General features: G+C 36.7%; 5 protein-coding genes across 6 annotated transcripts; 1 reads left to right on the forward strand and 4 right to left on the reverse strand.

Moving 5' to 3' along the window:
- Positions 1 to 306: 306 nt before the first annotated feature.
- On the reverse strand, positions 307 to 2265 carry LOC104822516 (probable S-adenosylmethionine-dependent methyltransferase At5g37970). The gene is made up of 3 exons (XM_010553768.1): positions 1764 to 2265; positions 991 to 1656; positions 307 to 742 (listed from the first exon to the last, which is right to left on the reverse strand). The coding sequence occupies exons 1-3, from the start codon at positions 1851 to 1853 to the stop codon at positions 404 to 406; spliced, it is 1095 nt and encodes a 364-aa protein (XP_010552070.1). The 5' UTR covers positions 1854 to 2265; the 3' UTR covers positions 307 to 403.
- A 9302-nt stretch (positions 2266 to 11567) lies between these two features.
- Positions 11568 to 12558, reverse strand: LOC104822507. The gene is made up of 2 exons (XM_010553761.1): positions 12258 to 12558; positions 11568 to 11849 (listed from the first exon to the last, which is right to left on the reverse strand). The coding sequence occupies exons 1-2, from the start codon at positions 12488 to 12490 to the stop codon at positions 11729 to 11731; spliced, it is 354 nt and encodes a 117-aa protein (XP_010552063.1). The 5' UTR covers positions 12491 to 12558; the 3' UTR covers positions 11568 to 11728.
- A 371-nt stretch (positions 12559 to 12929) lies between these two features.
- LOC104822498 (probable S-adenosylmethionine-dependent methyltransferase At5g38780) lies at positions 12930 to 14448 on the reverse strand. The gene is made up of 3 exons (XM_010553748.1): positions 14341 to 14448; positions 13544 to 14218; positions 12930 to 13327 (listed from the first exon to the last, which is right to left on the reverse strand). The coding sequence occupies exons 1-3, from the start codon at positions 14437 to 14439 to the stop codon at positions 12989 to 12991; spliced, it is 1113 nt and encodes a 370-aa protein (XP_010552050.1). The 5' UTR covers positions 14440 to 14448; the 3' UTR covers positions 12930 to 12988.
- A 579-nt stretch (positions 14449 to 15027) lies between these two features.
- LOC104822484 (probable S-adenosylmethionine-dependent methyltransferase At5g38780) lies at positions 15028 to 16583 on the forward strand. Of its 2 annotated transcripts, XM_010553739.1 has the most exons (4): positions 15028 to 15134; positions 15313 to 15510; positions 15544 to 15990; positions 16079 to 16582. In XM_010553739.1, the coding sequence occupies exons 1-4, from the start codon at positions 15066 to 15068 to the stop codon at positions 16403 to 16405; spliced, it is 1041 nt and encodes a 346-aa protein (XP_010552041.1). In that variant the 5' UTR covers positions 15028 to 15065; the 3' UTR covers positions 16406 to 16582. The 2 variants fall into 2 exon arrangements, with proteins under 2 accessions (XP_010552041.1, XP_010552033.1); XM_010553731.1 differs by having other exon boundaries at positions 15313 to 15990; positions 16079 to 16583.
- A 1530-nt stretch (positions 16584 to 18113) lies between these two features.
- On the reverse strand, positions 18114 to 19992 carry LOC104822542 (probable S-adenosylmethionine-dependent methyltransferase At5g38780). Its single transcript, XM_010553792.1, has 3 exons — positions 19856 to 19992; positions 19051 to 19728; positions 18114 to 18567 (listed from the first exon to the last, which is right to left on the reverse strand). Exons 1-3 carry the CDS (start codon positions 19973 to 19975, stop codon positions 18220 to 18222), a joined length of 1146 nt encoding a protein of 381 aa, XP_010552094.1. The 5' UTR covers positions 19976 to 19992; the 3' UTR covers positions 18114 to 18219.
- Positions 19993 to 25785: the final 5793 nt, after the last annotated feature.

Raw genomic sequence — 25785 nt, forward strand, 5'->3', positions numbered from 1 at the left:
TAAAAACGGATGATTTTTAAAATTAAATATTTGAACCCAAAATAAAAAATAAAATATTATCCCATTGAAAAGTTATAAGAAATTATTGGCTCCTCCGTTCCATTCAAGCAGCACAAGAATGGCTAGTCATCACAGTTTAGAATGCTGTGTATAATGCACACGGTGAAAGGCTCTCGCACTCAAAGAATCATACAGAGTAATCACATGAATTCAATAGTTGTCAATTCGGATCCATTTGAACCCTTCGTGTATATAATTTATGTGAGACACAGTCGTTAAATGTAGGGTATGATAATATTTTACACGAAGGTGTAAGGTGGTTATTATTGTTTATTCCAGCGATTATAGGGCTGACAAATATAATCATTATTACAATCACAATACGACTGACGACAAAACTTTATTAATCAGTCTTTCGCTTAAGAAAGATAAAGTATTGCATATCCTTTTGACAGTCTTTGAAATCAATAGGGTGTTTGGTCAATTCCTTAGCAAATCGATCAAGGAGTTCATCAACCACGCCATCTCCGAAATGTTCTTCTATGACTCCGTGCATGGTAGTTCGAAATATGGAGGCGATGAAGTCGTTGCTTAGCGGCATATCCTCCATAGGATGCTTCACTTCTTCCATAATCTCAATGGTGAAACACCCATTTTTCTCCATCACCTCCTTCAATTCGTTAAACTGTGGGAAGTATATTGGCAAGTTGAAAGATTCCACCTTTTCCACGCTTGTTATCCCCTACGTCAACTCAAAAGAAAAGAAAAATAACATTATTAATTTGGAACTATGTATTGTTGTTTGCTTGTTCTATTTTTTTCACTTGAAATGCTAGCATCATTGATAATTAAAATATAAAAGACCAAAAAAAATGTTAGTATTTTCTTTTACTACTTTAATAAAATCAGATGGGGTTCTTTAACTAAACCTTCGCCTATACACTGTATATATATAAATTGGGAGAATATAAAGGTTCCAAATTTTCTTACCGATTTGGCCATATGAATCAAACAATCTTCGATCATATCAAAGACAACACCTTTCCATGTCCGAATCATCTTTACACCATCGGGTAGACACCAACCCAAAATGATCATCAATCCTCCAGAAACAAGTTCTTGAGTTCTGGCTTCAATGAAAGCTCCAATTTCCTTCTCAAATAGCTTCTTGTAAGCTTGAGTCACTTCATTGACTAGATTGGTACAATGTATGCTGTTTTTGTTCCAAGCTTGTGAGTTTTGGTTGCAAACATCTTCCGGAGTGGTTGAGAGCCAATGGAGTGTATTAGAAGTGTGTCCGATATGAAGACTGTTTCTCGAGAACAGTTGGTGGTAGAAGGAACCGGGAACACCACATGCAAAAACTTCACGGTCGAGGTAATACTGAGGTAGGGTTTTGAAGAGAGTATTGAAGTCATTGTCGGGTTTATCGTTGAAAAAAACATGGAACTCGGGGTGTTCGTTGTTATCTCCTTTGTTTTCTTCTTGTTGCCGTTTGAGTTTCAAGGTTTCTATAATGTTTTGGACAACATCTAATGTGTTGGATCCGACAGAACAACCGAAGTCCGCTATTTTGTAAATGTTTAGGTCAAAGTTTGGGGTTTTTGCTAAAATGGCTTCTCTTGTCTTTGTTCTTACACTCTCGATTGCGGCTTTCTGCCGGACAAGAAGTGGAGATATATGAATGTTAAATACGTAACTCAACATCTAATCATACTGTATAATTATAAGTATAATTAATCTAATTTTTCGTAAAAACTTACTTGGTAGGAAGAATTACGAATATAACTATGTGGACCGTCGCCACCGATCATGGGATAAGAATGAATTGACGTCGGCATCCTGTTCGCCATTTCTCTCCAACCGGACTCTGAAATTTCTTGTGAGATAACTTTTTGCTTTGAGTTTCAATTCAATTTATAGCCGAAAGTTGGCCATCAGATAACGAGGATACGGCCGGTTTCTAGTGGGTAAAGGAAAAGTCTTTAGAAATCATTTAATGGGCAAAAAAAGTAGTTGTTGACAAACAATGGTGGGCAACTTGGTTATATAAGGGAACATACACGCATATGGCAACATGTATATTCTGTGCATAATTTTCTTTCCATCTTCTTCTTCGTGTCTGTACTAGGGTTTATGTTCTCCTTCTCTCTAGCATATACTCTTGATGAATAATACAGATCTGATTATAGCTGTATACAATGCACCTCATGCGTGTACTTGTTCATGGTATACATCGGGATGTAAAATGAATTTTGGGTATTTCTGGATTTTCAAAAAAAAAAAAAAAAGGAGCAACGCAAATTAGGAGCAATGCCTAACACTTGATGTCATGTTAGGTATCGCGCGAACACCTAATTAGCCCCTGCTGTTAGGTATCCAATCAAAGGTGAATGTGAACATATTTTACAAAATATATTAATTCTATATGTTACTTAAATAATTTATATTAATAGAGAAGATCAATGAATATATACCTTGTTTGATTTAAATCAAATCAGAATTAACTAATTTCTAAACGTTATGTATTTGTCATTTCCTTATTTTCCTACTTTTGCCTATTTAAGTCTGTACATTGTCGGTCGATCTATGGTTAATCACCAGACATATACGACTTTTTGTCTTGTTCATTCAAATCATTACAAAAATTTATAGAAAACATACGAGCAGAATAAAACACAAATTAAATTAACACACCAAATACGTAACACTTTAAGTTAGGTATCCAACGTAAGATGAGTACGTACATAATTTACGAAATGTACAGATTTTTTCTTATTTCTCTTTGAAAACTGAGACTTTAAATAAATCAATACTTTATCTTGCTTACATACATAAACATATGTATGTATGGATACACATACATATACATATTTATATATATATATATATATATATATTTTGTTAAACGTAAATGTATTGCTATGAAAACGTCTTACAAAGGTTCAGGAGTTAAGTCGTCCTTCCCCAGCTTAATGATTATAGCAACCTCAAAATACATACCCAGGATTTGAGAGCAACCTAAAATAAATTCATATAGGATCAAAGTAACGAAACCAAAGTGAAAGTAGTGAATCGCCTAAATGCACGCATTTCCAGTCATGTTTGATTGTCGTTAGTGTCCTCCTTGCCTGCAAACGGATTTCCCGCAGCAGTACCTCCCCCGGTTTCGATGTGGACTCATGTAGCCTTGAGTTTCTCTCCCTCCATATGATGTAAACTGCACCTTGGAATAACAACAACATCATAAGCCTGATGCATGTGTCACCTGATTACGAGTCCAGCCAATGTAGTACATCGTTGAATGTCGAGTGTTGATGTCTCCCAATCGGCGAGTGTGCGAGAAGAGCTGTCCAAATTTCCGAAGAATATTGACACCGAAAAAATAGATGATCCAGATTTTCCACCTCCATGCTACAAAGTAAACAAGTTGTCTCTACATTCATACCCCAATTCGTCATCATGTCTCGCGTTGGCAGCCGATTTCTCGCAGCAAGCCACAAGATGAACGAGTGTTTCGGGACAGATTTCGCAAATCAAATAACCCTGTTCCAACTAACTCTTTCCACTCTCGGATTCATCATTCTCCAAGCATGGGCTGTAGAGAAGGATTTGTGTCCATGATTTAAATGAACTTCCGACCAATAAAAAGTGTCCTCAACATCAGATCTAGATGGAATGTCCAGGCCGATAAGTTGAAGTTGTAATTCCAGGTTGCATTCAGATCTCGCTGGAGGCAATAACCATCCCTCCTCATCACAAACATTCTTCACCATTGCATGTCTCGGCACCCCGAGTTGTTGCGGTCCCATGTCCCCGAAAGCATGAATCAATGGCCCTTGGGGGAGCCACGAATCTAACCAAAACCTGCAGTTCTTCCCATTCCCGACTTTGCATCTCATAAAGCTCCTTGCAGTCCCTCGAAGCTTGAGTAGTTTCCGCCATGACCAACTCCCCTTTCCCCTTGGTTTAAGATCCTAAAAAGAGTTGCTCCCGATCAAGTTTCTATGCACCCATGCTACCCACAAAGATCCACCGCGTGTGAAGAGTAACCATATTAGTTTAAGACAAAGAACTTGATTCCATTCATAGACCCTCATGATTCCAAGTCCACCAGCCTCTTTCGGAGTACACACCGAGTCCCATGATACTTTCGCCCCTTTGGCCGAGGATGGTGCCCCCATCCATAAGAATGCAGAGCATAAACGTTCAACTTCCTTAATACAGGATTTCAGAAGGATAAAAGCTGATGCCCAAAAATTTATAAGGCTATAGATGACCGATTTGATCAGTTGAAGTCTACCAGCAAAAGATAAGAACCTGGAAGTCCATGCGCAGATCTTCAAACGGATGGAGTCTGATAGCCGAGCACAATCTCTTGAGCTCAGCTTCGAACCAGTAAGCGGGAGACCCAGATATTTAATCGGTAGCTTGGAGAATGAGACACCAAGTTCCTCAGCAAGTCGTAGTCCCAGGGATTCACTGTCTCCATCTAGGAAAATTGTTGTCTTGGTTTTATTTAGTTGCAGTCCTGTAGTAAGATAGAAATTCTAAGTCTCAAAAATCACGTCCAAAGATCCCCGTGAATAGTCCGAGAACACCAACACATCATCTGCAAACATAAGGTGAGATATAACCGGATTTCTGCAGTTCAGTGGAAGAGTAATTCTGTGATGTCGAACCTCCATATCCAATAGACACGATAATGTTTCCATCACAAGCGCAAATATATACGGAGATATGGGGTCCCCCTGCCTGATTCCTCTCTGTCCCTTGAAGTAACCAACAAGTTCCCCATTGAGTGAGATAGAATATGTGGGTGTAGTTATGCATTCCCGAATCCACATGATGAACCGTTTAGGAAAATCTAGAGCTCGCAAAATGCGGATGACAGTTTCCTAATGAACCGTGTCAAAGGCTTTGCTCAGGTCAATTTTTGACCATAGCTTTCTTTGGCATCCCTCTTGTTGTAAATCCCGTTGTAAGCTCGGTAGCCAAAAGAACAATCTCAATAAGGGACCGGCCAGGAATGAAGGCAGATTGATTTGAGGATGTTAACTCCGGAAGAGCCTGTTTCAACCTCATGGCTAATAATCTGGAGACGATTTTGTAAATAGTATTACAACAAGAAACTGGCCTATAATCCTTCAGTTGCAAAGCATTCTTTATCTTCGGTATCAATGAGATAGCAGTTGCATTCCATTGTTTTAGCAAGGAACCTGAATGAAAAAACTCCATGACAGCAGCTGTAACATCTACTCCCACCGTGTCCCAGGAATTGGTAAAAAATTCTGAGGGATAACCGTCAGGCCCTGGAGCTTTACCTCGGGGTAGAGAGAACACAATGTCTTTCATTTCAGATTCCGTAGGAATTCTTTCCAGGGCTATCCTCAAACTCGGACTGCAACTTTTCTGTAGTAAACCCTTGAATTGACAAGTATATACGGCGATTAAACACGTTTGATCAATAAAGACAAGGAACGGTCTGAGCTAGAAAAGGAAGAAGAAAACGACAAAAGCTCAGTTGGTTTGGAGTTGACCAGAAACTAGTCAACCGGACCAATGAAGCTTTCAGACTTCAGATTCGTCGCCTCTCCTCGTGCTGACTCATCTCTCTCCTTCTCCTCCTGCTTCCTATTCAATCAAAAGAGTTTTTCACTCACTGACGCAATTCACTTTTCATTTTGAACCATCTGATCTCTCCCTCAGACTTTCTCTTCCTCTTGTTTTCTCTCTTCTTGTTCAAAGTGGTAAGCTCTTCAACTCTTTCTCTCCCCTCTGAACGTAGCACAACTCTAATTCTTGTTAAATTGATTGAATCAGGTTAGAAAAAATATTAAGAACGAACCCACAAACCTCATGCTTGCCCCTTGCACTCCCAGGTGAGAGAATTTTAGTTGAACTCGAGGAATTCAATCTCATTTTTTACAGAGAAATTGATTGTTGTGTGAGAAATTGATGTTTGATTAGTGTTACTTGATTGCTTTTGATTATTTTACTTTGAATTTGGTGATTATTTGAGCGAACTAAAGAAATCCCGAACGTTATTTAGGGCTTGACCAAAACTTGGTCAGCCGAACCGAGAATTTCAAAAAAAAATTTAAGCTCGATGTTGAAGATGAAATTGATCCGTAGGACCGAGATTTTGTCAGGGGCGGACCAGCGGAAAAAAAAATTGGTCCACCGGACCGGATTTTGGTATGAGGCTGACCAATTTAACTAACCAAACTTGGTTTGGACCGAGTGAAAAGAAAATGAAGGAAAAGAGAAAAAAGGTTTGTTTGCTAGACCAAGATTTGGTTCAAGATTGCCCAGCCCTGAGTAAATACTGACTTGCATTGACGGACTGAGCGACAGACTAGGAGGAGTGAGGCTGGTCCGGAGCTAACCGGAATTGGTTTGCCAGACCAGTATGAGAAAAAGAATAAATTTGAAGTCCGTTTGAAACAAAAGAAGAAAGGGCTTGTCCGCTGGACTAAAACCCAGTCCAGGGCTATCTAACTTAGAAATTGTAGGACAAATAAAATTTGATTAATTCATATAACCGGAATGGAGCTTTATCTATCAGTAAGTATGAAAACCCAAGCCGAGTCGAGCTAGTAATCTGGGTTGTCCGGAATCTAGTTTAATCAAACCGATTATCTAAAAGATTAGAATAAACCTAAGAGACAATATGCATGACTGCATATATGGTAAGTGATGCATATGATTAGGAAAATTGTGATAGGATTGTTGGCATGGTATTAGCAATACATGGACAGGTCCAGGTATTATTACTGCGTGATTATAAATGAGTAGAGGATAATAACTCGACGGTTGCTCGATTGTAGTCTCCGCTGTAGGACATTTCGATCCGGAATGGATGTCACACCACGAAAGACTTGATTGTGAATGTGGTCATGTTAATATTGCGCCAACACCCTTATCGAACAGTTAAGGCACCTCAAAGATCCATGTACTCATCAGTTGACGAATGGAGTCAGTAAGGTTGTATGGGGAGGAGTACAGTTTTTTGGTAACCGTGTCAATATTCCATTGGCCTTAGAATGAAATTTAGGATTGTGTGAGTCTTGAAGAGTGGCAAACAAGCATGATACACGGTTGTTTCTGAAGGAAATCAGATTTGATAGTGTTTGAGAATAAAGAACAAAATGAGATTTGAGAATATAAGATTAAAAAGTGTGCAAGGAGACATGTATTTTCTTATCTTATTCAATAGGAACATACACACTTTAAATAGCTACAATAGATGAAAATATAAAAGGAAATGGGACAAAAACATATCTAAGGAATAAGGAAAGTGGTAGACGTTAGAGTATGTAAGGCAAGTGTATATGTTTATGATTAGATTGATGCATAATTGGTTCTTAGTTTATTCTTGAATATCCCAACGTCCAAGTCTTCCCTTAGATGTCAACCATGGCCCCACATCACTCCATGGGCTAAACCAATTTTGTTTGAGCCCACATCAAACTCATATTATTGTACGTATGACCTGCATCATTGTTTCGGCTTGTTCTTCATCATTTCACTTAGCACGATCTTCATTTAATGCTCATCTTTTGCTTTTTGGTTCAACATTCCCCCTCAAGATTAGATTGGAGGAATTTCAGAAATCTAATCTTGTCAAGAGAATGCATTGGTTGATCTTCAAGCTTCCAAGATCCTTACATGGTGGTTTCATTGGTTCCAAGATTCCAATTTGTCTTGTGTTCATATTCATTTTCTGCAACATCTCGAAGAATATATTAGTAGACATTTGGGAGGCCATAGCACTTCGTTTAATATAAAAAAACCCAATGCAATAATGCCAAAGTTTGTGTGTCATCAAACAAGAGTAAGAATAGTGTTCTAATATGAACAAACTTTAAGTTTGATGCTGTTAATTCATAAGAATTCATCTGAACAACGAGATTTACATTTGGTTTATCATTTATGTTGAACACATTAGCCAAATGCTCATTGAATATGAGGAACATGTCATATATATGTTTATATGTATCATAAGCATGCTTTAGAGTATTCATGACCATTATGCTTTGTTTTTCCTCATGCAATGAATGGACATTTTCATTAGGATAAAAAACAAAAGGTTTGAAGATCATTTTACCAATCTTAGAATTGTTGAAACACATAGGCAATATGAACCTCTTGTTGGACAGATTTCTATTCTCGGATTTTCGGCTAGTCATTGTAGTGGTTGTTGTGCCTTTTTCGCTTGTCAAGCGCACGAGGGCTTCACCACATTCTCCCTCACTCGTGTGATTGAAGGAGTTGAAGTATGCTTCATGTATTTTATTTGTGTTATTTTTCTGTTCCTTTTCAAATAAAGAAAGACAAGGATTTGCATGAAAATCAAATGAAAAAGGTGTAGAGTTGGACCGAATGATCATGTCTTTGTGATCTTCATTCTCGGTGTGTAGGATGCTCAATGCTTCTTCTTCCATTACTTCTTTCGGTTCAGTCCTTTCCACATTTTCTTCATCGAGGATTGAACCATTGTTGGGGGTAAGGGAGTAGGGATCCCAATTGTCATGCACATCATCCATTTGCACATATTCCCCCTCAACCGAAACCTGTTCCATTTTGCTCATCAAAAACATGTTAATGGCAAAAAACTTCATGGTATCAGAGCAAGATCCATGGTGATCACTATTCTTTTTTCCGCTGCATAAATTTTTGAGAAAACAAAGCTCTATCCCTCTTGTAATAAACACCAAAGAGGCGAGAAACATGACATACGGGTTGGCGTATGAAGATTTCAAGGTCATAGCAACCTTTGAGTACATCCAAAAATTCAAGTTGCTCCAAAATGCATGGAATAACATGCTTGAAGAACAAAGAGACAAGGCGTTCAAGGGAGTTGGGGATAGAATCAAGGAACTTCATACCAATCTAAGCATCGAAACACGTAAACTCTATACCTTTCTTGGATTTTTGGATGGTATACACAACAAACTAATCTTGCAACTTATAAAAGCCAAAGGGAAAATATCCCTCATGGAAGCAAAAATGAAGTGGTGCGACGAACGCACTCAAAACATCTTAAACGAGGAACAACAGGAGTGGTTATCGGAAGAAGAGATGACCGACCAAACCGTCCGAGAATTCTTCATTGAATACATGACGCCTATTCATCCACAACGTGAGGGGGGATGTGAGGAGATCACTCCCATGTGTGTGGATGATGGGATGTTAAATGAACAACTTAATGAAGAGGGTGAAGAAAAAATTATACAAATCGAAGAACTCGAACACACGGGAGAAGTAGGACCGGATTGCTCAAAAGAAGAAGAAGGGAATCAAATGGAGTTCGTAAAGGATGATGACCTACAAACGGAGGCAAAGAACCCAAAAATGAGGCATCACCTATGGAGAACAACCTTGTCCCGTTCGTTCTTCCCAAGGCAAATCCGATCATGCACTTCCAATGCATCGGCAATAGAGTTTGTCATTCATTCTTCTCTCCACTTCACTTTGAGTTTGTTATTCCTAATGATATGTTTGGTATTTTAAGTGTCTATGGACATAAAATAAAGAACACATTCATGATGGAACGTCGAGATGGACAAAAAACCCTCACTGATACAAAGGAGATCCATGTACGACGACGAACGCCAATGCATGGGAAAATGACTGACAAACACGTAACATTACTTATGAGGTTCAACAACTCTAGGATTGGTAAAAACACTCTCAAACCTTATATCTTTTATGCCGAAAAACATATACATATGTTGTATAATGATCAAAACATACTTGTCTGAAATACATTTGACCATGAAAAAGATATAACTGACATGCTTTTAGTGTTCAATGAAAATTTGAGGGATGTTTTTTGTTGGAATACAAAAGCAAATGTGAATCCTATCTTACAAATAATGTTTCATATGTCAAGATTATCAAATTTAGCATTCATTCATATTAGAACATTATTTCTACTTTTATTTGATGGAAAACATATCATTGCATTTTTACATTCATTTTCTTGTGTCAATCGGAGCGTCATGACCTCCTTTGTGTTGTCTAACCATCTTCTTGAGTCTATACAGAAAATAAAGTCTAAACAAACATGTGCAATGGTGGACAAACCAAAAGAACCACCATGGGATGTGATCGTACACTTAAGGGGGAACCGATGCAAGTATGGAGACATATATTCGACAAGATCGATTTCTCGACTTTCCTCCAAACCAATCTTGAGAGGGAATGTTGGATAAAAGATTAGATCGGACACCAATACAAACTTGGACGTTCTCACGTACTCGACGATAGCTTGTGAGACAAGAAACATTTTGGACAGATAAACACAAGGAAACTTGGTGACAATGATGAATCGATAAGGTAAGATGTGATACAAGGACAAAGTTTCCATCTATGGTCAATGGTTAAAACTAAATCAAAACTAAATCATGGAAAAATTGATTTTGGTGTAGATTTATAGCCGTTTGATTTTATTTACTATTCCATGTATTTTGTTCTTTCCTTCTATGTTTTCTCATGGACTTCTGTATGTACGTGACTGTATTATTCATTAATTATTATCAACTCTCCTTTTTCCATTAAAATTTGGTCTTCTCTTTCACCGAGCTTAGAGCTTCGTTTATGCATTTACTAGTTTTCTGATCTTTAATTCTAAAATCCCACAACGATGTGGTAAAGATTTACTCTAAAAGGTTTGAGCTCGAGTCTGATGAGTACCTCGAGGTCAGCGAGAGAGAGTTCCAAAAATGGGACTTTACCCGGTAGTCGATGGCGTCGGAGGTTGACGCATGGGGTAAATTGAAGAAGAATTGATCCCAGATCCGAGAATTCTGATATCAGTTATGAAGGTGATATAAGTAATTCATAAATGGTCCTTGCATATGGATATGTTTGGGCTGATGCGTTTGTGTGTAAAGACAAATATGAAGTGATGATCATTGCGTTCCGATTCGCTTGGGTTGATCTAGGCGTGCGATGTGCCTAGAGACGAATTGACGATCATGATCAAATGATTTATTATTCAGACTGATTGATATTGAGACTTTGTGATTGATTGAATTGATTTTGATATCTTATCGTATGTATATATATATTCATATTTATATCTTATTCGTGTATTGTTTGGCCGATTTTTTATATGAGAGAGGAGTACCTGGGTTAAACCTGAGTTCCTCACTCAACATGTCGCTGAGAGCATTGTTATGCAATGCTTCAGATCAAGAGCAACGGTAGTAGCGACAGTGAATGTGGACTCGGTGCTCTTTTGCCTCTTGTATGATCATGTACAATCATCTCTTATGTATTTCCCTTTTATACTTGTTGCGATTTACTTTCTTACTCTGATGTTGATATTCCACCTTCTTGCCTCGTTGACATGGCTAAATCAGTAAATGAAAATTCCGTCTAAAACCAATATTTGTTTTCTATGTTGTCATTCTCGCATGACTAAATCGATCGATTAGTTCGAATTCGAAAGAGAAAAGGTGGAGTCTTTCAACATGCCCACCTACTTTGCACAAGATAGTGAATTCAAGCAAGTTATAGATAAGAATGGTTGCTTCACGATCGAGAAGACGGAGAAGTGAGCCATGAGAACGAGGAGTTTCCTTCGAACGCAAGGTTCTTTAACAAATATTTACAATCTAAAACAGCATAAATCTAGTAAAAATCCATCCACTTTTCCATCTTAAACGAACAATAATTGAAAAGAACGATAAACATGTTCACGAAAGGACTACCAGACTTAACCGGCATGACCATGCTCCCTGAAATTTGTCAACTCATCGGCGTATGCAGCGTCCCAATAGCTTTGAAGACCAAGCATTGACTGTACTCCATCAGCATCTGGCTCTTCCTTGTCGGAACTGTGTAACGGAACACCATTGTTGATCAATCAAGAAATGTCTAAACACTAGATCCGCCAGAATGCAAAAATCATCCTAAAAATCAAACATTGAAAGGCTTCACTATTCTCTAATTCGACGTAACGCTCAAGAATCTCAAACAAAAAATTTCTGGATTACGCGCAACCTCAACATAGTGATCTAAATTGCCCATGAATCAATTCATATCACCCGAATCTGAACCCATATCACTGAAAGCCAAACACTCAACTTGAGTTTAGACGTATCGAAGAAAACTAAATTTTCTAACTATGCCCAGTCATTTTCCCAGAAAGTATTACTGATTTCAAAGAAAAAGAGACTCAATTCATTTTCCGAGAAAGTGCGAACTGATCTAAAAAAAAAAAGAACGGAGCGAAATAAAAAAACCAGTAGTCGGAGGGATCTCGAAGGTTTCCGGAGGAGAGGGCCTCTGCAGCGTCGGCGTGACGCTGTTCATCGTCTAGAGTGCTCCCGTACTCGCTCTTGATCGACCACGAGTCCGCCGCAACAGACCGGTCGTCGTCAGACGCCAAACTCTCCACTGGCGTCGGCGCAGCCGCTCGAGTCTGTTGCTGAGGAGTCGTCTCCGATTCTTCCGGTGGCAATCGGATTCCCGCCATCTGACACAAGGCTTGTGATCAAGGAGGAGGAACGATTTCGAGTATCTTCTATCGCAGGTGTGTGCGCCCCCACACTTTTTCTTATTTACTTGTTCAAGCGTGTTATTATTATTTTTTTAAAATATTAATATTTTTGTATTATTTTAATTTAGTTTACTGGTTAGATTTTAAAAATAAAATTTTAAACATACGAATATCATAAAACCTCCTCTATTTAAACAAACACGCCAATTAATTAATTTGTTGTGTTTCTTTAAAGGAATAAAGACTGAATAATCGATCCAGTTTGGTCTATGAATACATTAACAAGTGTGCAAATGCTCATATAAAGTTGTTTTCTAATGACTGATATATAAACTTCAGCTTTTGTCTTTCACCGTGGAAGTAGATTTATTCTACATATATTTTGATGAATTACAAGAAAATTTGATAACCAAAAGTTTGAACGCAAAACTAACGTGATTTCCGGTATTATTTAGTACAAAGACTACGTATAGCTCAATAGATCTTTCGCTTAAGTAAGATGAAGTATTGCATATCCTTTTGGCACTTGAAAAAATCAACAGGGTCTTTGTTCAACTTCTTAGCAAATCGATCGAACAGTTCATCAATAACACCGCCTCCGAAATGTTCTTCTATGACTCCGTGGAAGATGGCTCGATAAGAGGAAGTGATGAAGTCGTTGCTTAGCAGCATATCCTCCATAGGATGCTTCACTTCTTCCATAATCTCAATGGTAAAACACCCGTTTTGCTCTATCACCTCCTTCAATTCGCTAAATTGTGGGAAGTATACCGGCAAGTTGAAAGATTCCACCTTTTCCACGCTTGTTATTCCCTATGTCAACTCAAAAGAAAAGAAAATAAAAACAGATTATACCACTTGGTCACCTTTAAATTATAACATTGTATTGAGTTCAAACTTGTAGGTTTTGGTATCCACATGTTTCGCCTAATGATATTGATTTTTCAAATATAGAAAGATATATTTGGCCGTATAGACCAATCTATAACGTCGAAACTGAGCAGAGAGAACAATTTCAAGCTTTCTTACCGATTTGGCCATATCGACCAAACAATCTCTGATCATTTCATGGACAACGCCTTTCCATGTCCGAATCATCTGTACACCATCGGGCAAACACAGTCCCAAAATGATCATCAATCCTCCAGGGACAAGTTCTTGAGCTCTAGCTTCAATGAAAGCTCCCATGTCCTTCTTGAATTGTTTCTTGTAAGCTTCGGTCACTTCTTCAACTAGATTAGTACATTGGATATTTTTTTTCCAAGCTTGTGAGTTTTGGTTACAAACATCTTCAGGAGCTTCTGAGAGCCAGTGGATTGAGTAAGAAGTGTGTCCAATGTGAAGGCTGTTTCTTGGAAATACTCGGCCGAAAAAGGATCCGGGAACACCACATGCAAAAACTTCACGATCAATGTGATACCGAGGTAGGGTTTTGAAGAGGGTATTAAAGTCATTGTCGGATTGATCGTTGAAGAACACATGGAACTCGAGGTTTTCATGGTTGTTTCTATTGGTTTCGTCTTGTTGGTGTTTGAGTTTTATGGTTTCGATAATGTTTTCGATAACATCGAATGTGTTGGGACCAACTGAACAACCGAAATCTGCGATTCTGTAAGAACTTAGGTTAAATATCGAAGTTTTAAGATCGAGTTTTGCTAAAATGGCTTTTTTGGCGCTTGTTTTCACACTCTCTATTGCAGCTTTCTGAAAAGGTAGAGATTTGATATATGAATCCATAAGGATTATAATTAGATTCTATATACACCACAGTATCATCACTGGAATATAGATAGATAGCGATAATGTAATATTTTTTAGAAACTTACTTGGTACGTAGAATTACGAATATAACTATGTGGACCGTCACCGCCCATCATAGGATACGATGATTGAAGTAATGTGGAAACGGGTTTTCCATTCGCCATTTCCCTCCGATTATACTTCAAAAATTGTTGTGACAATATTTTGTTCAAGTTTCAATTTCAATTTATAGCCGAAACCATTAGACACTTTCAATAAATAGTGATTTGAAAAGTAATATAATGGACGAAGAAAACTATTCCTTAAGACCTTTCTTGATCCCTATTGCATCTTGTATTTTTCACGTTTTATTTATTTAGAACATAATTGGCAGTTGTTGTCGACAAGTTGGTTTCATCTTCCTTGAATTTTCTTTCATGTCGTATAAGATACAATTATTCTTATAAGCTACAAATTTTCCACGTTTTATTTACCCTGGCTGCTATTTTGAACAAAAGCCGCTTTTCATGTTATTGTACAAAATCAATGGACGCTGTCGCATGCATGCATGCAACGTTCCCCTGATTATTAGGGATGTCAACTTCAGCTCGTGAACTGACAATCGAAAAATCAAAAGGCAGGGGCAAGCAAAAGTTAATTTGATTTACCCGACGTACCAATACAGATACTAAGACAACGAAATTTCAACTAAAGATTTCTATATATCTACGCATTATAATCGTCCCCACTCTCAAAACATTTTCATACAAAAAAACATTAGAGAGAGAGAGAGAGAGAGAGAGAGAGAGAGATGGCTCATTCGCACACGATGATCGGTGGCAACGGTCGAGAAAGTTACAGTAAGAATTCCACGTATCAGGTGATTTGTTGTATAATCAATTCCTAAGTTATCATCATTTTGTTATTTAATTATCACATATTTCATTTTTTTTTTCTTTTTTCTAAGATTGAATATCTTATCTTCCAAAAAAATATATATATATTTGATCTTCCAAAAATGTAACTAATACATACACGGGGATGCCATGTCACAATAGAGAGCACTGCTTGAAGCTACAAAGGAAAAGATCGATGAAGCCGTCTCCATGAAACTCGACCTTGGCATCGCTTCCAGCCACTTCAATGTCGCGGATTTCGGTTGTTCCACCGGGCCAAACACGTTTGTGGCGGTCCGAAACATCATAGATGCCGTGGAACACAAGTTTCGTAGACAGACTCAACAGAACCCTAAAGAGATAGACGAAACCAATAGAAACAACCCTAAAGAGATCGAGTTCCAAGTTTTCTTCAACGATCATTCCAACAACGATTTCAACACTCTCTTTAAGACACTTCCTCCTCCGACAACGAGGGAATATTTTGCTGTCGGGGTTCCAGGCTCGTTCTATTCCCGTGTTCTTCCGAGAAACAACCTCCATTTAGGCCATTGTTCATATTCACTTCACTGGCTGTCCCAAGTCCCGGAAAATGTCACGGAGTTTAACAAGGACAGTATTCATTGTACCGGATTCGTCAAAGAGGTTACCGAAGCGTATCTTGGTCAGTTCAAGATCGACTTTGGAAGTTTCTTGGATGCAAGAGCTCAAGAGCTTGTGTCTGGAGGCTTGCTCATGCTTCTTGGATCATGTCTACCTGACGGTGTTCAAATGTCTGAAACTATGAAAGGGAAGATCATCGATTGTGCTGGTTCTTGCCTCGGTGACATGGCTAAATCGGTAAACAAAATTCTGTCCAAACCCGTTACTCGTATTTTCTATATTGTCATTCTCGTATGATTAAAGCGATCGGTTCGAATTCGAAAAGGGATTGATCGAAAGAGAAAAGGTGGAGTCTTTCAACATGCCCATCTACTTTGCACAAGAGAGTGAGTTCAAGCAAGTTATAGAGAAGAATGGTGGATTCACGATCGAGAAGATGGAGAGAGTGAGCCACGAGAACGAGGAGTTTCCTTCGGACGCAAGGTTCTTGAGGGATTCGTACAGAGCGGCGTTCGGAGGAGTTGCAGAGGCGAGTTTCGGCGGAGATATGGTTGACAAGATGATGGATCTGTTCGAGGAGAAAGTTCATGAGTTCATTGACAAGCCAACCAAAGCCGGAATGCAGTTCTTCGTTCTTCTGCGAAGAAACTGAACTGATCAAGGATTTTATGTTTGGCTTTACAATAATGTTTTTTTCCTCTCTGGATCGAGAAGAGAATAAAGAGTAGTCAAAAGAAGGATTGAAAATGGCTCCCGCTGTTCCCAACTTCCCCGTCCTCGTATGTTTATTGCTCCTCAAACCTAATAGATATGGTGTATACGTATATATATACACACGAGTGTGTATGTTTCCTGAAAATATCTAAGAATAATAAGATTATTACTAGTTTCAAATATAAATTATATATACATACATATGTATGTTCCCGATTAAAATATAAATTATATATATAAATACATACATATATAGGTAAATATACATACATACATATATATTCACATATATTTAATCATTTATAGATAATATATAAATATAAATAAAATGTATATACATGTATAAAAAATATATAAAAAAAATTTAATACTAAATAATTTAGGATATAATATTTTCATAGATGATATAATCAAAATTACAATACTATTAGTTTCAAATATTTATTCCAATTGAAAAATATAATAATTTAATATTTTAAAAAATTTATTATCATATAAATTTAAAAATTCAAAATTTAACTTATATTAAATCAAAATATATAACTTTGTGATCCATTTTTTTTATCTTTTTATTATCACGAAATATAATAATTTTTTTTATTGTAATTATATTAATTTGTTTCTAATTTTTTTATTTTGTTTTTGAAATTTTTTAAACCCGAAACCCAACACGAATCCGATAAAAGTCCATAGGGTCAGATTTCGGGCCGGACCGGTCTAACTCGTAAATATTCACACTTATATCGGGCTCGAACCGAACCGATCCAATTCGTAAATATTCGGACTTGTGTCTGGGGTCGACCGCCCGGTCACCTCTAAATAATATCTTTTGTTTGACCCCATTTCTAAATATATAAAATATTAGCGAAAAATAAGAAAAAAAAATCGAGGCCCCACATATATAGACAGATTGATAATCTGACTGACATTATTTTAATAATGAACCAAGGGTGGGGTCCAAATCACGTCTCACGGATACCACACGTTCCGATTATGGTACGAATATTCGTCCTTGGCGACGAGGATATGATTGGTGGCGAGTCGACGGTCGAGGATATATAATAGAATTTATTAGTTGTTATAATTTGGAACCATATTAACGTAATTTAATTGAGAATAATGTCCAAATCTCGGTATAAATAATGATATTCTCTATGATTGTTTAACACTTTAACTGTTATGCAACAACGATTAAACAGATATAATAACGAGATGATATTTTAATTTTATTTTTCTATATTGTTATCACCGGTAACCACGGGAATTTTGGTTCGACTTTTACGATGCTTAGTCCGGTTTATTTATGTTCAAACCAAATTAAATGAAAATACGTATGGAATGAGAAAATCTATTTGGTTAACGAGAGGAAAGATCTAAGGTTTGACTTTTCTCAAGCGCCCATGCATCTATCTGATGGAATTGCCTCCATTATCTCATCATCTTAAATGATTGATCATCAGAACTCATCAGACATAATACAACATTTGGAGAAGGTCCAAGATTATTATTATTTTTTTATAATTCGGAAATTCGCCGTGTATTTACATCTCCAAATATTCGTAGACAGTCTTTACGATACAATAAAATTGTGCACTCCCTCCCCAACCCGCTGTTCTAGCGGTACAGCATTAGGCCAAGACCTCCTGAGTGAGACAGGTCCAAGATTTCGAAACTGATTATTGAATGATGAAACTGATATTATATGTTTGATCATTGTATTAAGCAATGGAAAACAACCTTAGCCTAACATAATCATGATCGATCGATCTTTTTCTTAAGTAAGATGAAGTACTGCATATCCTTTTGGCTCGCTCTCGAATAAATAGAGCGATCTCTCGTCGATTTCTTACCAAATCGATCAAATAGTTCATCAACAACACCGCCTCCGAAATGCTCTTCTATGAACCCATGCAACATAGCTCGAAACATGGAAATGATGAAGCCGTCGGTAAACGGCATATCCTCCATAGGATGTTTCACTTCCTCCATAACCTCAATGCTAAAGCATCCATTTTGCTCTATCACTTCCTTCAGTTCACTAAATTGTGGAAAGTATATTGGCAACTTGAATGATTCGACCTTTTCCTCTTTTATTATTCCCTACAGGTTTGCAAAACATGAAAGAAGCATATTATTGAGAACTAATCACTGTTTGACTGCTCCTATTTCTCACTTGAACAATGGTTATTGAGAATTAATGGTATTGTGAACTACACGAAAGAAGCATATTAACTGTGAACTATTCACTGTATTGAACAATGGTATTGAGAATGCGTAAAATTTACATTTCTACACAGTTTACGTATTGAGATATTTCCTATTTAATCTGACTTTTCCTCTTCTTCTATAGAGAATTATATTTGTTTATGGTGCAACCGAGTTTAAACATGAGATTCCATATGACAAAATCTCGCGCCTAACCATTATTAAAATTTACAACATAAAAGATAAAAAAAAAAGCATTTTGTTTTAATAGAAACTAAACCTTTATCTCTAAATAAATAATAATAATAATATATATTTGGTGGAATAGACCAATCCAATGTCAAAATTGAGCGAAGAGAAGGTTCCAAGCTTTCTTACCGATTTGGCCATATCGATCAGACAATCTCTGATCATATCATATACGACACCTTTCCATGTCCGAATCATTTGTACGCCGTCGGGCAGACACAGTCCCAAGATAATCATCAATCCTCCGGGGACAAGTTCTTGAGCTCTAGCTGCAATGAAAGCTCTCATGTCCTTCTTGAATTGGTTCCTGTAAGCTTCGGTCACTTGTTCGACTAAATTAGTACAAAGGATGCTGTTTTTGTTCCAAGCTTGCGAGTTTCGGTTACAAACATCTTCCGGAGTTGTTGAGAGCCAAACGAGTGTATTAGAAGTGTGTCCAATATGAAGACTGTTTCTCGGGAATAGTCGGCGGTAGAAGGAACCGGGAACACCGCAAGCAAAGATTTCACGGTCGAGGTGATACCGAGGTAAGGTTTTGAAGAGAGTATTGAAGTCATTGTCAGTTTGATCGTTGAAGAAAACATGGAACTCGAGGTGTTCATGGTTATTTCCTTTGGTTTCTTCTTGTTGGTGTTTGAGTTTTAAGGTTTCTATGATGTTTTGGATAACATCCAATGTGTTGGATCCAACTGAACAACCGAAATCCGCGATTTTGTAAGTGTTTAGGTCAAGTTTCGTGGTTTTAAGACCGAGTTTTGCTAAAATGGTTTCTTTGATCTTTGCTCTTACACTCTCTATTGCAGCTTTCTGGATGACAAGCAGTAAAGATTTGATATATAAATACATAACTCAAACATCTAGCTAATCACGCCCTAATTGTACAACCAAACCCAAATTACAAGTATAATTAATCTAATATTTCATAAAAACTTACTTGGTAAGTAGAATTACGAAGGTAACTATGTGGGCCGTCACCACCGATCATGGGATATGATTGAATTAATGTCGGCTTCACGTTCGCCATTTCTTCCAATACGACTCCAAAATTTCTCATGACAATCCTTGGTTTGAGTTTCAATTCAATTTATAGCTGAAACATTTCGATAACAACAAGCCAGTTTTCTTTTTATGAATAAAAATGAAATAATTTGCAAAGCCATTTAATGGACAAAAAAAATAATTGACAAGGCGACAAGATTTGTCCATGTTTCATGCATTTTCCTCGCTGCTGTAAACACATGTTGTCGACAAATATTGATGGGCATTTAATGGTGGGCATTTAATGGAGATTTTAGTATTTGATTCAATACAAATATGTATCCATCAATTATTATATTATTATATTTGATTCCATTCAGTTTTGGTATTTGTTAGGAATATATATATTTTCTTAAGAAATTTTGGATTTTTCCAAAGTTTTGTTTTAAATTCGTTACGGTTCGATTCAGCTATTTAGAAATATTACCGTTCGAATTTCGATTTGAAAACGGCGTCAAGTTTTCGTTTTGTTTGATTCAGAAACATTACTGAGTTTTTTTAGGATGAGTTCGAAAATGGTGCCGATTTTTTTTATTCAGATCAGAAATTTTATCAAGTTTTTGAGTACGGTACGATTCAGAAACAGAAGTGAGTTTTCAGTTTGATTCGAAAACAATATCGAATTTTCAGTTCGTTTTGATTCGAAAACGATACTAAATTTTTCGGTTTTCATTCGATTTGAAAATCGTATCATACTTTTTTTTGTTTTGGTTCGGTTTGGAAACGTTATCTATTTTTTTTATTCGATTCAAAAATAGTATCGAATATATCCATGTATATATATATATGTACATGTATATAAAATATTTATATATCTATATATTATAAATTTAGTTATATAGTTTATTTAAAAAAACGATATTTTTTACACGAAATTATCAAAATCTGATTTTTTTTATAGAGGATTTTTTAATTTGACAAAAGATTAAGCTTGTCTAACCCGAAATTTAAAAAAAAAAAGAAAGACACGATCGATCAATCGTTTAAAGGAACAGAATGATTAGAAGCAGCTAAACTTGCGTCGCATCCAAGGGCTCCAAATCGCACTTTGGCAACAGACCTTCTCTTCCCTCATGATCGATCAATCGTGTAAAGGTCCGGTTTGCTTCTATGAACCATTTCTCATTGTTGTACGGTCGAAGTTTGTATTTCTAGGCTATTTAACAGGCTAGGAGTAATGGGTAAAAGATTGGAACGAAAATTGGTGGAAATATCGATCAAAAGTATTAAATGTGTCGTATTAATTACAACGCGCCATCGTCTGGGCCTTAGGCCCAATTGTAATCCAAATTTTGGAAATTTGGGCCATTTTTCAACTGACGATCGCACCGTGGATCGTCATTTTTCACAGCTGTCGTATTTTGCTGATAACTTCCTGTTCCATAACTTCCTGTTCCAGTGTCAGAGTTGAGGGATCTTGGTATTTATATATAGATATCGAACTTTCTAATGGCATATAGAACATATAATTTGGACCTATGTAGAGAAAGCTATGGAACTCGAAATATATAACTCTTTTGTATATGCTCTCGGTCGATATCGAAACTTACAGGATCGGATTAAAAACGTCTAACAAATCTGGAATTAAATCGTACTATATGAAATACCTACAAAGTGTTAAGATAGATAAAACATGTGGTATAAAATATCTAAAAATAAGAAAAACTGCAAATATTACCCAACTGGACGGATAGAATTACATGACGTAGGATAATACATCGGTGGGTGTCGGGTATCAGGACACGTAGAAAATTATGGTAGGGATAGCATCCTTGTGATTATGGTTTGCTCATGTGTGGCCCATGATTGGTGTCGCGGTGCAGCACGAAGTATAGCGTTTCTAAGGAAAGGACCATTGGCCCGCGTACATAGTATAGATGGATGAAGGAGACAATACTAGTACGATGGAGAGAGAAGCCAAACCGATACTGGTTGATGAACACGTCAGTATTTGGGAGACCAATACTGGTTGATGAACGACTCAATATAGGTAAAAGTTATAACAGTACTGATTGACGGCTGAGTCAGCTTGGTGAGATTTGGATCCAATATCGATTGATGAAGGAGGCAATACTGGAAGGTTTGGAATCAGAACCAGTTGACGAATGAGTTAGTACTGCCAAAATACAGTATCGTTTGACGAACGAGTGAGTACTGCATGAGGTTTATGGGTCTAGTACAGATAGACGAAGGAGTCAGTACTGAAAAAATTGTATGTGAGTATCAGGTACAGATAGACGAAAGAGTCGGTAACGTACGTACGATACTGAGGTTACAAATGGATATCGATTGACGACTGAATCAGTACCACTAGACCGGTTAATGACATAGTTAGTACTGATGCGTATTGGGTCCGAGGAACCTTATAGGCAGTGTCAGTGATGACTGAGTCAGTGTTATTGCATAGGAAAGGGTTTGCGTTGGTAGTTGGTACCCTTGATGGATAAGTTCGTACCACACCATTGGAATATCTGGCACATCATGTGGTCAATGTCGGTGGAAGAGTCAACACTATTGTAATACCCCGAATCACTAAATAAATATTTAATTATTTTTGAAAATAAATAATTAAATAAATACGTATAATAATTCAAAAATGGAAGTGAAAAATAAAATAGAAAAGAGTACGAATTCAGAAAACATAAAAAAGGATAAAAACAAATAAGCGAAGAGGAATATTGAAATTTATCTTCAGTCCGAATCTGACCAAAAATTGGTCAACCGGACCAGGATTCGTTCGTCGAACCAAGACAAAAAGGAACGGAACGGATAAAGACAAAAAATTTAGAAAAATGAAGTTGGTCCACCGAACCAAAATCTGGTCAGGGTCGGACCAACCTACTCAGACAACAAACTTCACCAGTGGACCCGAGGGAAGAAGAGGCGGACCGAAAGAAGAAAATGGAAGGCTAGTTCGGGGCTGACCAGAAGTCAATCCGCTAGACCAGGTTCGCTCCCAGGGAAAAGAACCATGTCGAACCAAAGGCGGACTGAGAGGACGAGAGTGAGTCTAGTCTAGAGCTGACCAACAGTTGGTTAGCCAGACCAGAACACTCAGTCGGACTGAAGTGGGCATCGGCAGACCAAAAAACTAATTTGGTCAGCCGGTCCGGCAGACCAAGTTTTTGGACTGGTGGACTGGTAGTGCAAAATTCTGCAAGTGAAGCAACCACATTCCCACATGGTTTTCTCGTGTCAAACCGATCCACACCTACTCCACAACCGCCCGACATGAAGTAGGAGGCACCAATTAACCCCTACATTGGTCCCTTCAATGCCAAACTCTCTCTCCCTCTCATAATAACCTCATCATCTCCCTCAATCAGCCATTTTCGGACTGAAATTTTGTAGAAAAAAGAAAGAGAAAAAGAGAGAGAGAGAGAGAGAGAGAAAAAGAAAGAAAGGGAGAAGATAGAAAGGGAGCCTGTGGAAGTAAGGAGGGACTGTCCTAGAAGATTTCTAGGAGTTCTTGATGGAGAGCAAACCCAGAAACGTCGCACAAATCTTGGCCAAGATAGATCGGAACTGAAACAGGGGTGAGTGACTTAAGTTGCTTATATGTACTCTCGTTTTCATCATGTGACTGTGATATCTCAATGGCTTGTTGAATGAGATTGAAAGAGACATTTCAATGAGGATTTAAAAACAAACGATACTCGATTTGGTTGAGAAACGATGGAGATATGAGCGAATGAAAACTGTAGGAAAACTGAAACTGTAGAGTCACGATTTTTCAAGGTATAGGGGTTACGAATTGTTTTTCAACGTGTATACATATGTTTTCAATAATCTATTGCTTGAATATGAAAGAGAACATCCCAATGAATATTTACAAATAAATGGTGCGCGATTTGGTTAATAAACGAGTGAGTTATGAGATCGAAGTCAGACCAAAAATATGAAAACACGAACGGATGAACTGTCTAGTTCCGGTCCACGGACCAGCAACTGGTCAGCTCCGGACTAAGACTGGGAAATTTTTAGGCAATTTTTCTAAAATACACCACGCGTGTCGCAAGAATTTCAGTTGTACACCTGAAAATTATTGAGCAAAATTTTTAACAAATTATACACCACTTTTTCTGCAAAATTACCTAAATATCCTTACAAACAAAATGTCGAAAATACCCTTATAAAGTGAATTAAAAAACGTGGGGTTTAAAAAATCAAAAAATGTGCTGTCTTCTCTCTCCTCTTCCATGTTCCATCAGCGTTCTTCTCCATCGTTAGGTTTTCGCCATTATTATAGAGCATTGTGGGACGATTTTTACGTCGGTTTTTTTTATGTATTTGATAGAAAAATCTACTATTAAAGTATAATGACTGTAAAATCCAATAAATTTCATCCATTATTATGCTATTTTTTAATATTGTATGGTTTAATATGATTGTTTGATATTGTTGACAAAAATTGATTTTGGGTGTAGAAAATGATAAATGTTAGTATTTTTATAAGAAAATAGATAGTTTTGAAGATTTATATACGTGTGTTTACGTTCGGTATAGTGGTATTTGGGAAAAAAATGATGATGAATTATATGAATGGAATGGAGATGAAGATAATAGAAAGCCAATATGTATTTGTTACAAAACAAGTCAAATGAATGAGTATATTGGAAGTGGTTGTGGTCAATTAAATATTGTTTTCAAAACAACAAAATTAATCTTCGTACCAATATATAGTTGACGACATAGGGTTAAATCTTTTATGTTTAACAAAATTAATTGGCGACGATGATTTATATGTTGAGCGGAAAGATGGTGATAGAATCGTTGAAGTCATATATGTGTAGATGAAGTTAAAGTTGGAATTGTTGTGACTAGTGATATTGCAATCGATTAAATCATGACTAAGTTGCGATTTATTTCTGAAAAATTTATTTATGAAAAAACTACCGAAGTCTCCAAAAACAAAAATTGGTCAGAAATGAAAAAAATTGTCCTTTGACTATGAGAAAAACTTTGATTGGGACATCTGTTAAAAAAAAAACAAAATTTTGTCTTATCTATATTTCATCTGATAACTGTAACGATTTTTTGTGAACTACTGAATCGTGACTGCGTTGCGACCTTTAAAAAAGTGAAGTTTATTTATAAAAAAATATTTTGATTAGTTTATTTATAAAAAAGCATAATGTGAAGAAAATATCGTGCGAAAAAGGTCTGACACATGCATTTTGTTCCGACACACAAACAGAAGAATAAGTAAAAAAATAATTCTGAAAAACCAAAATCTGACACATGTCAAAAAAGTAAGATTTTGTCTTATTATAAACTAAAACTAATATTTTGTAACTTAAAAACGGATGTTTTACGATTTTCGAAATTTAGTGATAATATCCTAAAAATCATTAAATGAAACGAGTTTTTATTGAGAATTCATATATATAGACTTAATATTGTCTAATTAAGCAGAATTAAGTGGAAAAATTGAGTTTAAAATTAAATTATAGAACTTTTATATAGAATCATCAACTTTGGACCAAATCACTCCATAATCTTTCTTACACATGTAGGAGTGTTTTCTAATTTACATGAAAAAAAAATTTCAAAATCTTTGTTTTCTTAATTTGTACATTTAAATCATTTTATAACACTTATTTGGTATGTTTTCGTCATTAATCGACCAAAAAATTGTCAAAAATTACGAGTATTTATATAAATACGACTAATGTAAGTCGTATTTAAGCTATAATTTATAATGTTTTCGCAATAGATTTTTTTATCATGGGTCCACCTGTTAGATGATTACTTTGACTTTTCTTTCATCGATTGCGACTTACTTTTTAATATTTCGACTTATTTTTTTAATATTGCGACTTATTT

Source organism: Tarenaya hassleriana, unplaced genomic scaffold (genome assembly GCF_000463585.1).
Source record: "Tarenaya hassleriana unplaced genomic scaffold, ASM46358v1 Cleome1, whole genome shotgun sequence".
Taxonomy (NCBI): Eukaryota; Viridiplantae; Streptophyta; class Magnoliopsida; order Brassicales; family Cleomaceae; genus Tarenaya; species Tarenaya hassleriana.

What these genes read in the sequence shown, in the direction of transcription:
- LOC104822498 (XM_010553748.1), bottom strand. Translation starts at nt 14,439, where the DNA reads ATGGCGAATGGAAAACCCGTTTCCACATTACTTCAATCATCGTATCCT. An exon ending in TTCGTAATTCTACGTACCAA is followed by an intron (nt 14,219 to 14,340) that starts GTAAGTTTCTAA and finishes CTACCTTTTCAG; the next exon opens with AAAGCTGCAATAGAGAGTGT. An exon ending in TGGTCGATATGGCCAAATCG is followed by an intron (nt 13,328 to 13,543) that starts GTAAGAAAGCTT and finishes GAGTTGACATAG; the next exon opens with GGAATAACAAGCGTGGAAAA.
- LOC104822484 (XM_010553731.1), top strand. Translation starts at nt 15,066, where the DNA reads ATGGCTCATTCGCACACGATGATCGGTGGCAACGGTCGAGAAAGTTAC. An exon ending in GTAAGAATTCCACGTATCAG is followed by an intron (nt 15,135 to 15,312) that starts GTGATTTGTTGT and finishes ATGTCACAATAG; the next exon opens with AGAGCACTGCTTGAAGCTAC. An exon ending in TCGGTGACATGGCTAAATCG is followed by an intron (nt 15,991 to 16,078) that starts GTAAACAAAATT and finishes GAATTCGAAAAG; the next exon opens with GGATTGATCGAAAGAGAAAA.
- LOC104822507 (XM_010553761.1), bottom strand. Translation starts at nt 12,490, where the DNA reads ATGGCGGGAATCCGATTGCCACCGGAAGAATCGGAGACGACTCCTCAG. An exon ending in CGAGATCCCTCCGACTACTG is followed by an intron (nt 11,850 to 12,257) that starts GTTTTTTTATTT and finishes TCCGTTACACAG; the next exon opens with TTCCGACAAGGAAGAGCCAG.
- LOC104822516 (XM_010553768.1), bottom strand. Translation starts at nt 1,853, where the DNA reads ATGGCGAACAGGATGCCGACGTCAATTCATTCTTATCCCATGATCGGT. An exon ending in TTCGTAATTCTTCCTACCAA is followed by an intron (nt 1,657 to 1,763) that starts GTAAGTTTTTAC and finishes CTTGTCCGGCAG; the next exon opens with AAAGCCGCAATCGAGAGTGT. An exon ending in TGATTCATATGGCCAAATCG is followed by an intron (nt 743 to 990) that starts GTAAGAAAATTT and finishes GAGTTGACGTAG; the next exon opens with GGGATAACAAGCGTGGAAAA.
- LOC104822542 (XM_010553792.1), bottom strand. Translation starts at nt 19,975, where the DNA reads ATGAGAAATTTTGGAGTCGTATTGGAAGAAATGGCGAACGTGAAGCCG. An exon ending in TTCGTAATTCTACTTACCAA is followed by an intron (nt 19,729 to 19,855) that starts GTAAGTTTTTAT and finishes CTTGTCATCCAG; the next exon opens with AAAGCTGCAATAGAGAGTGT. An exon ending in TGATCGATATGGCCAAATCG is followed by an intron (nt 18,568 to 19,050) that starts GTAAGAAAGCTT and finishes GCAAACCTGTAG; the next exon opens with GGAATAATAAAAGAGGAAAA.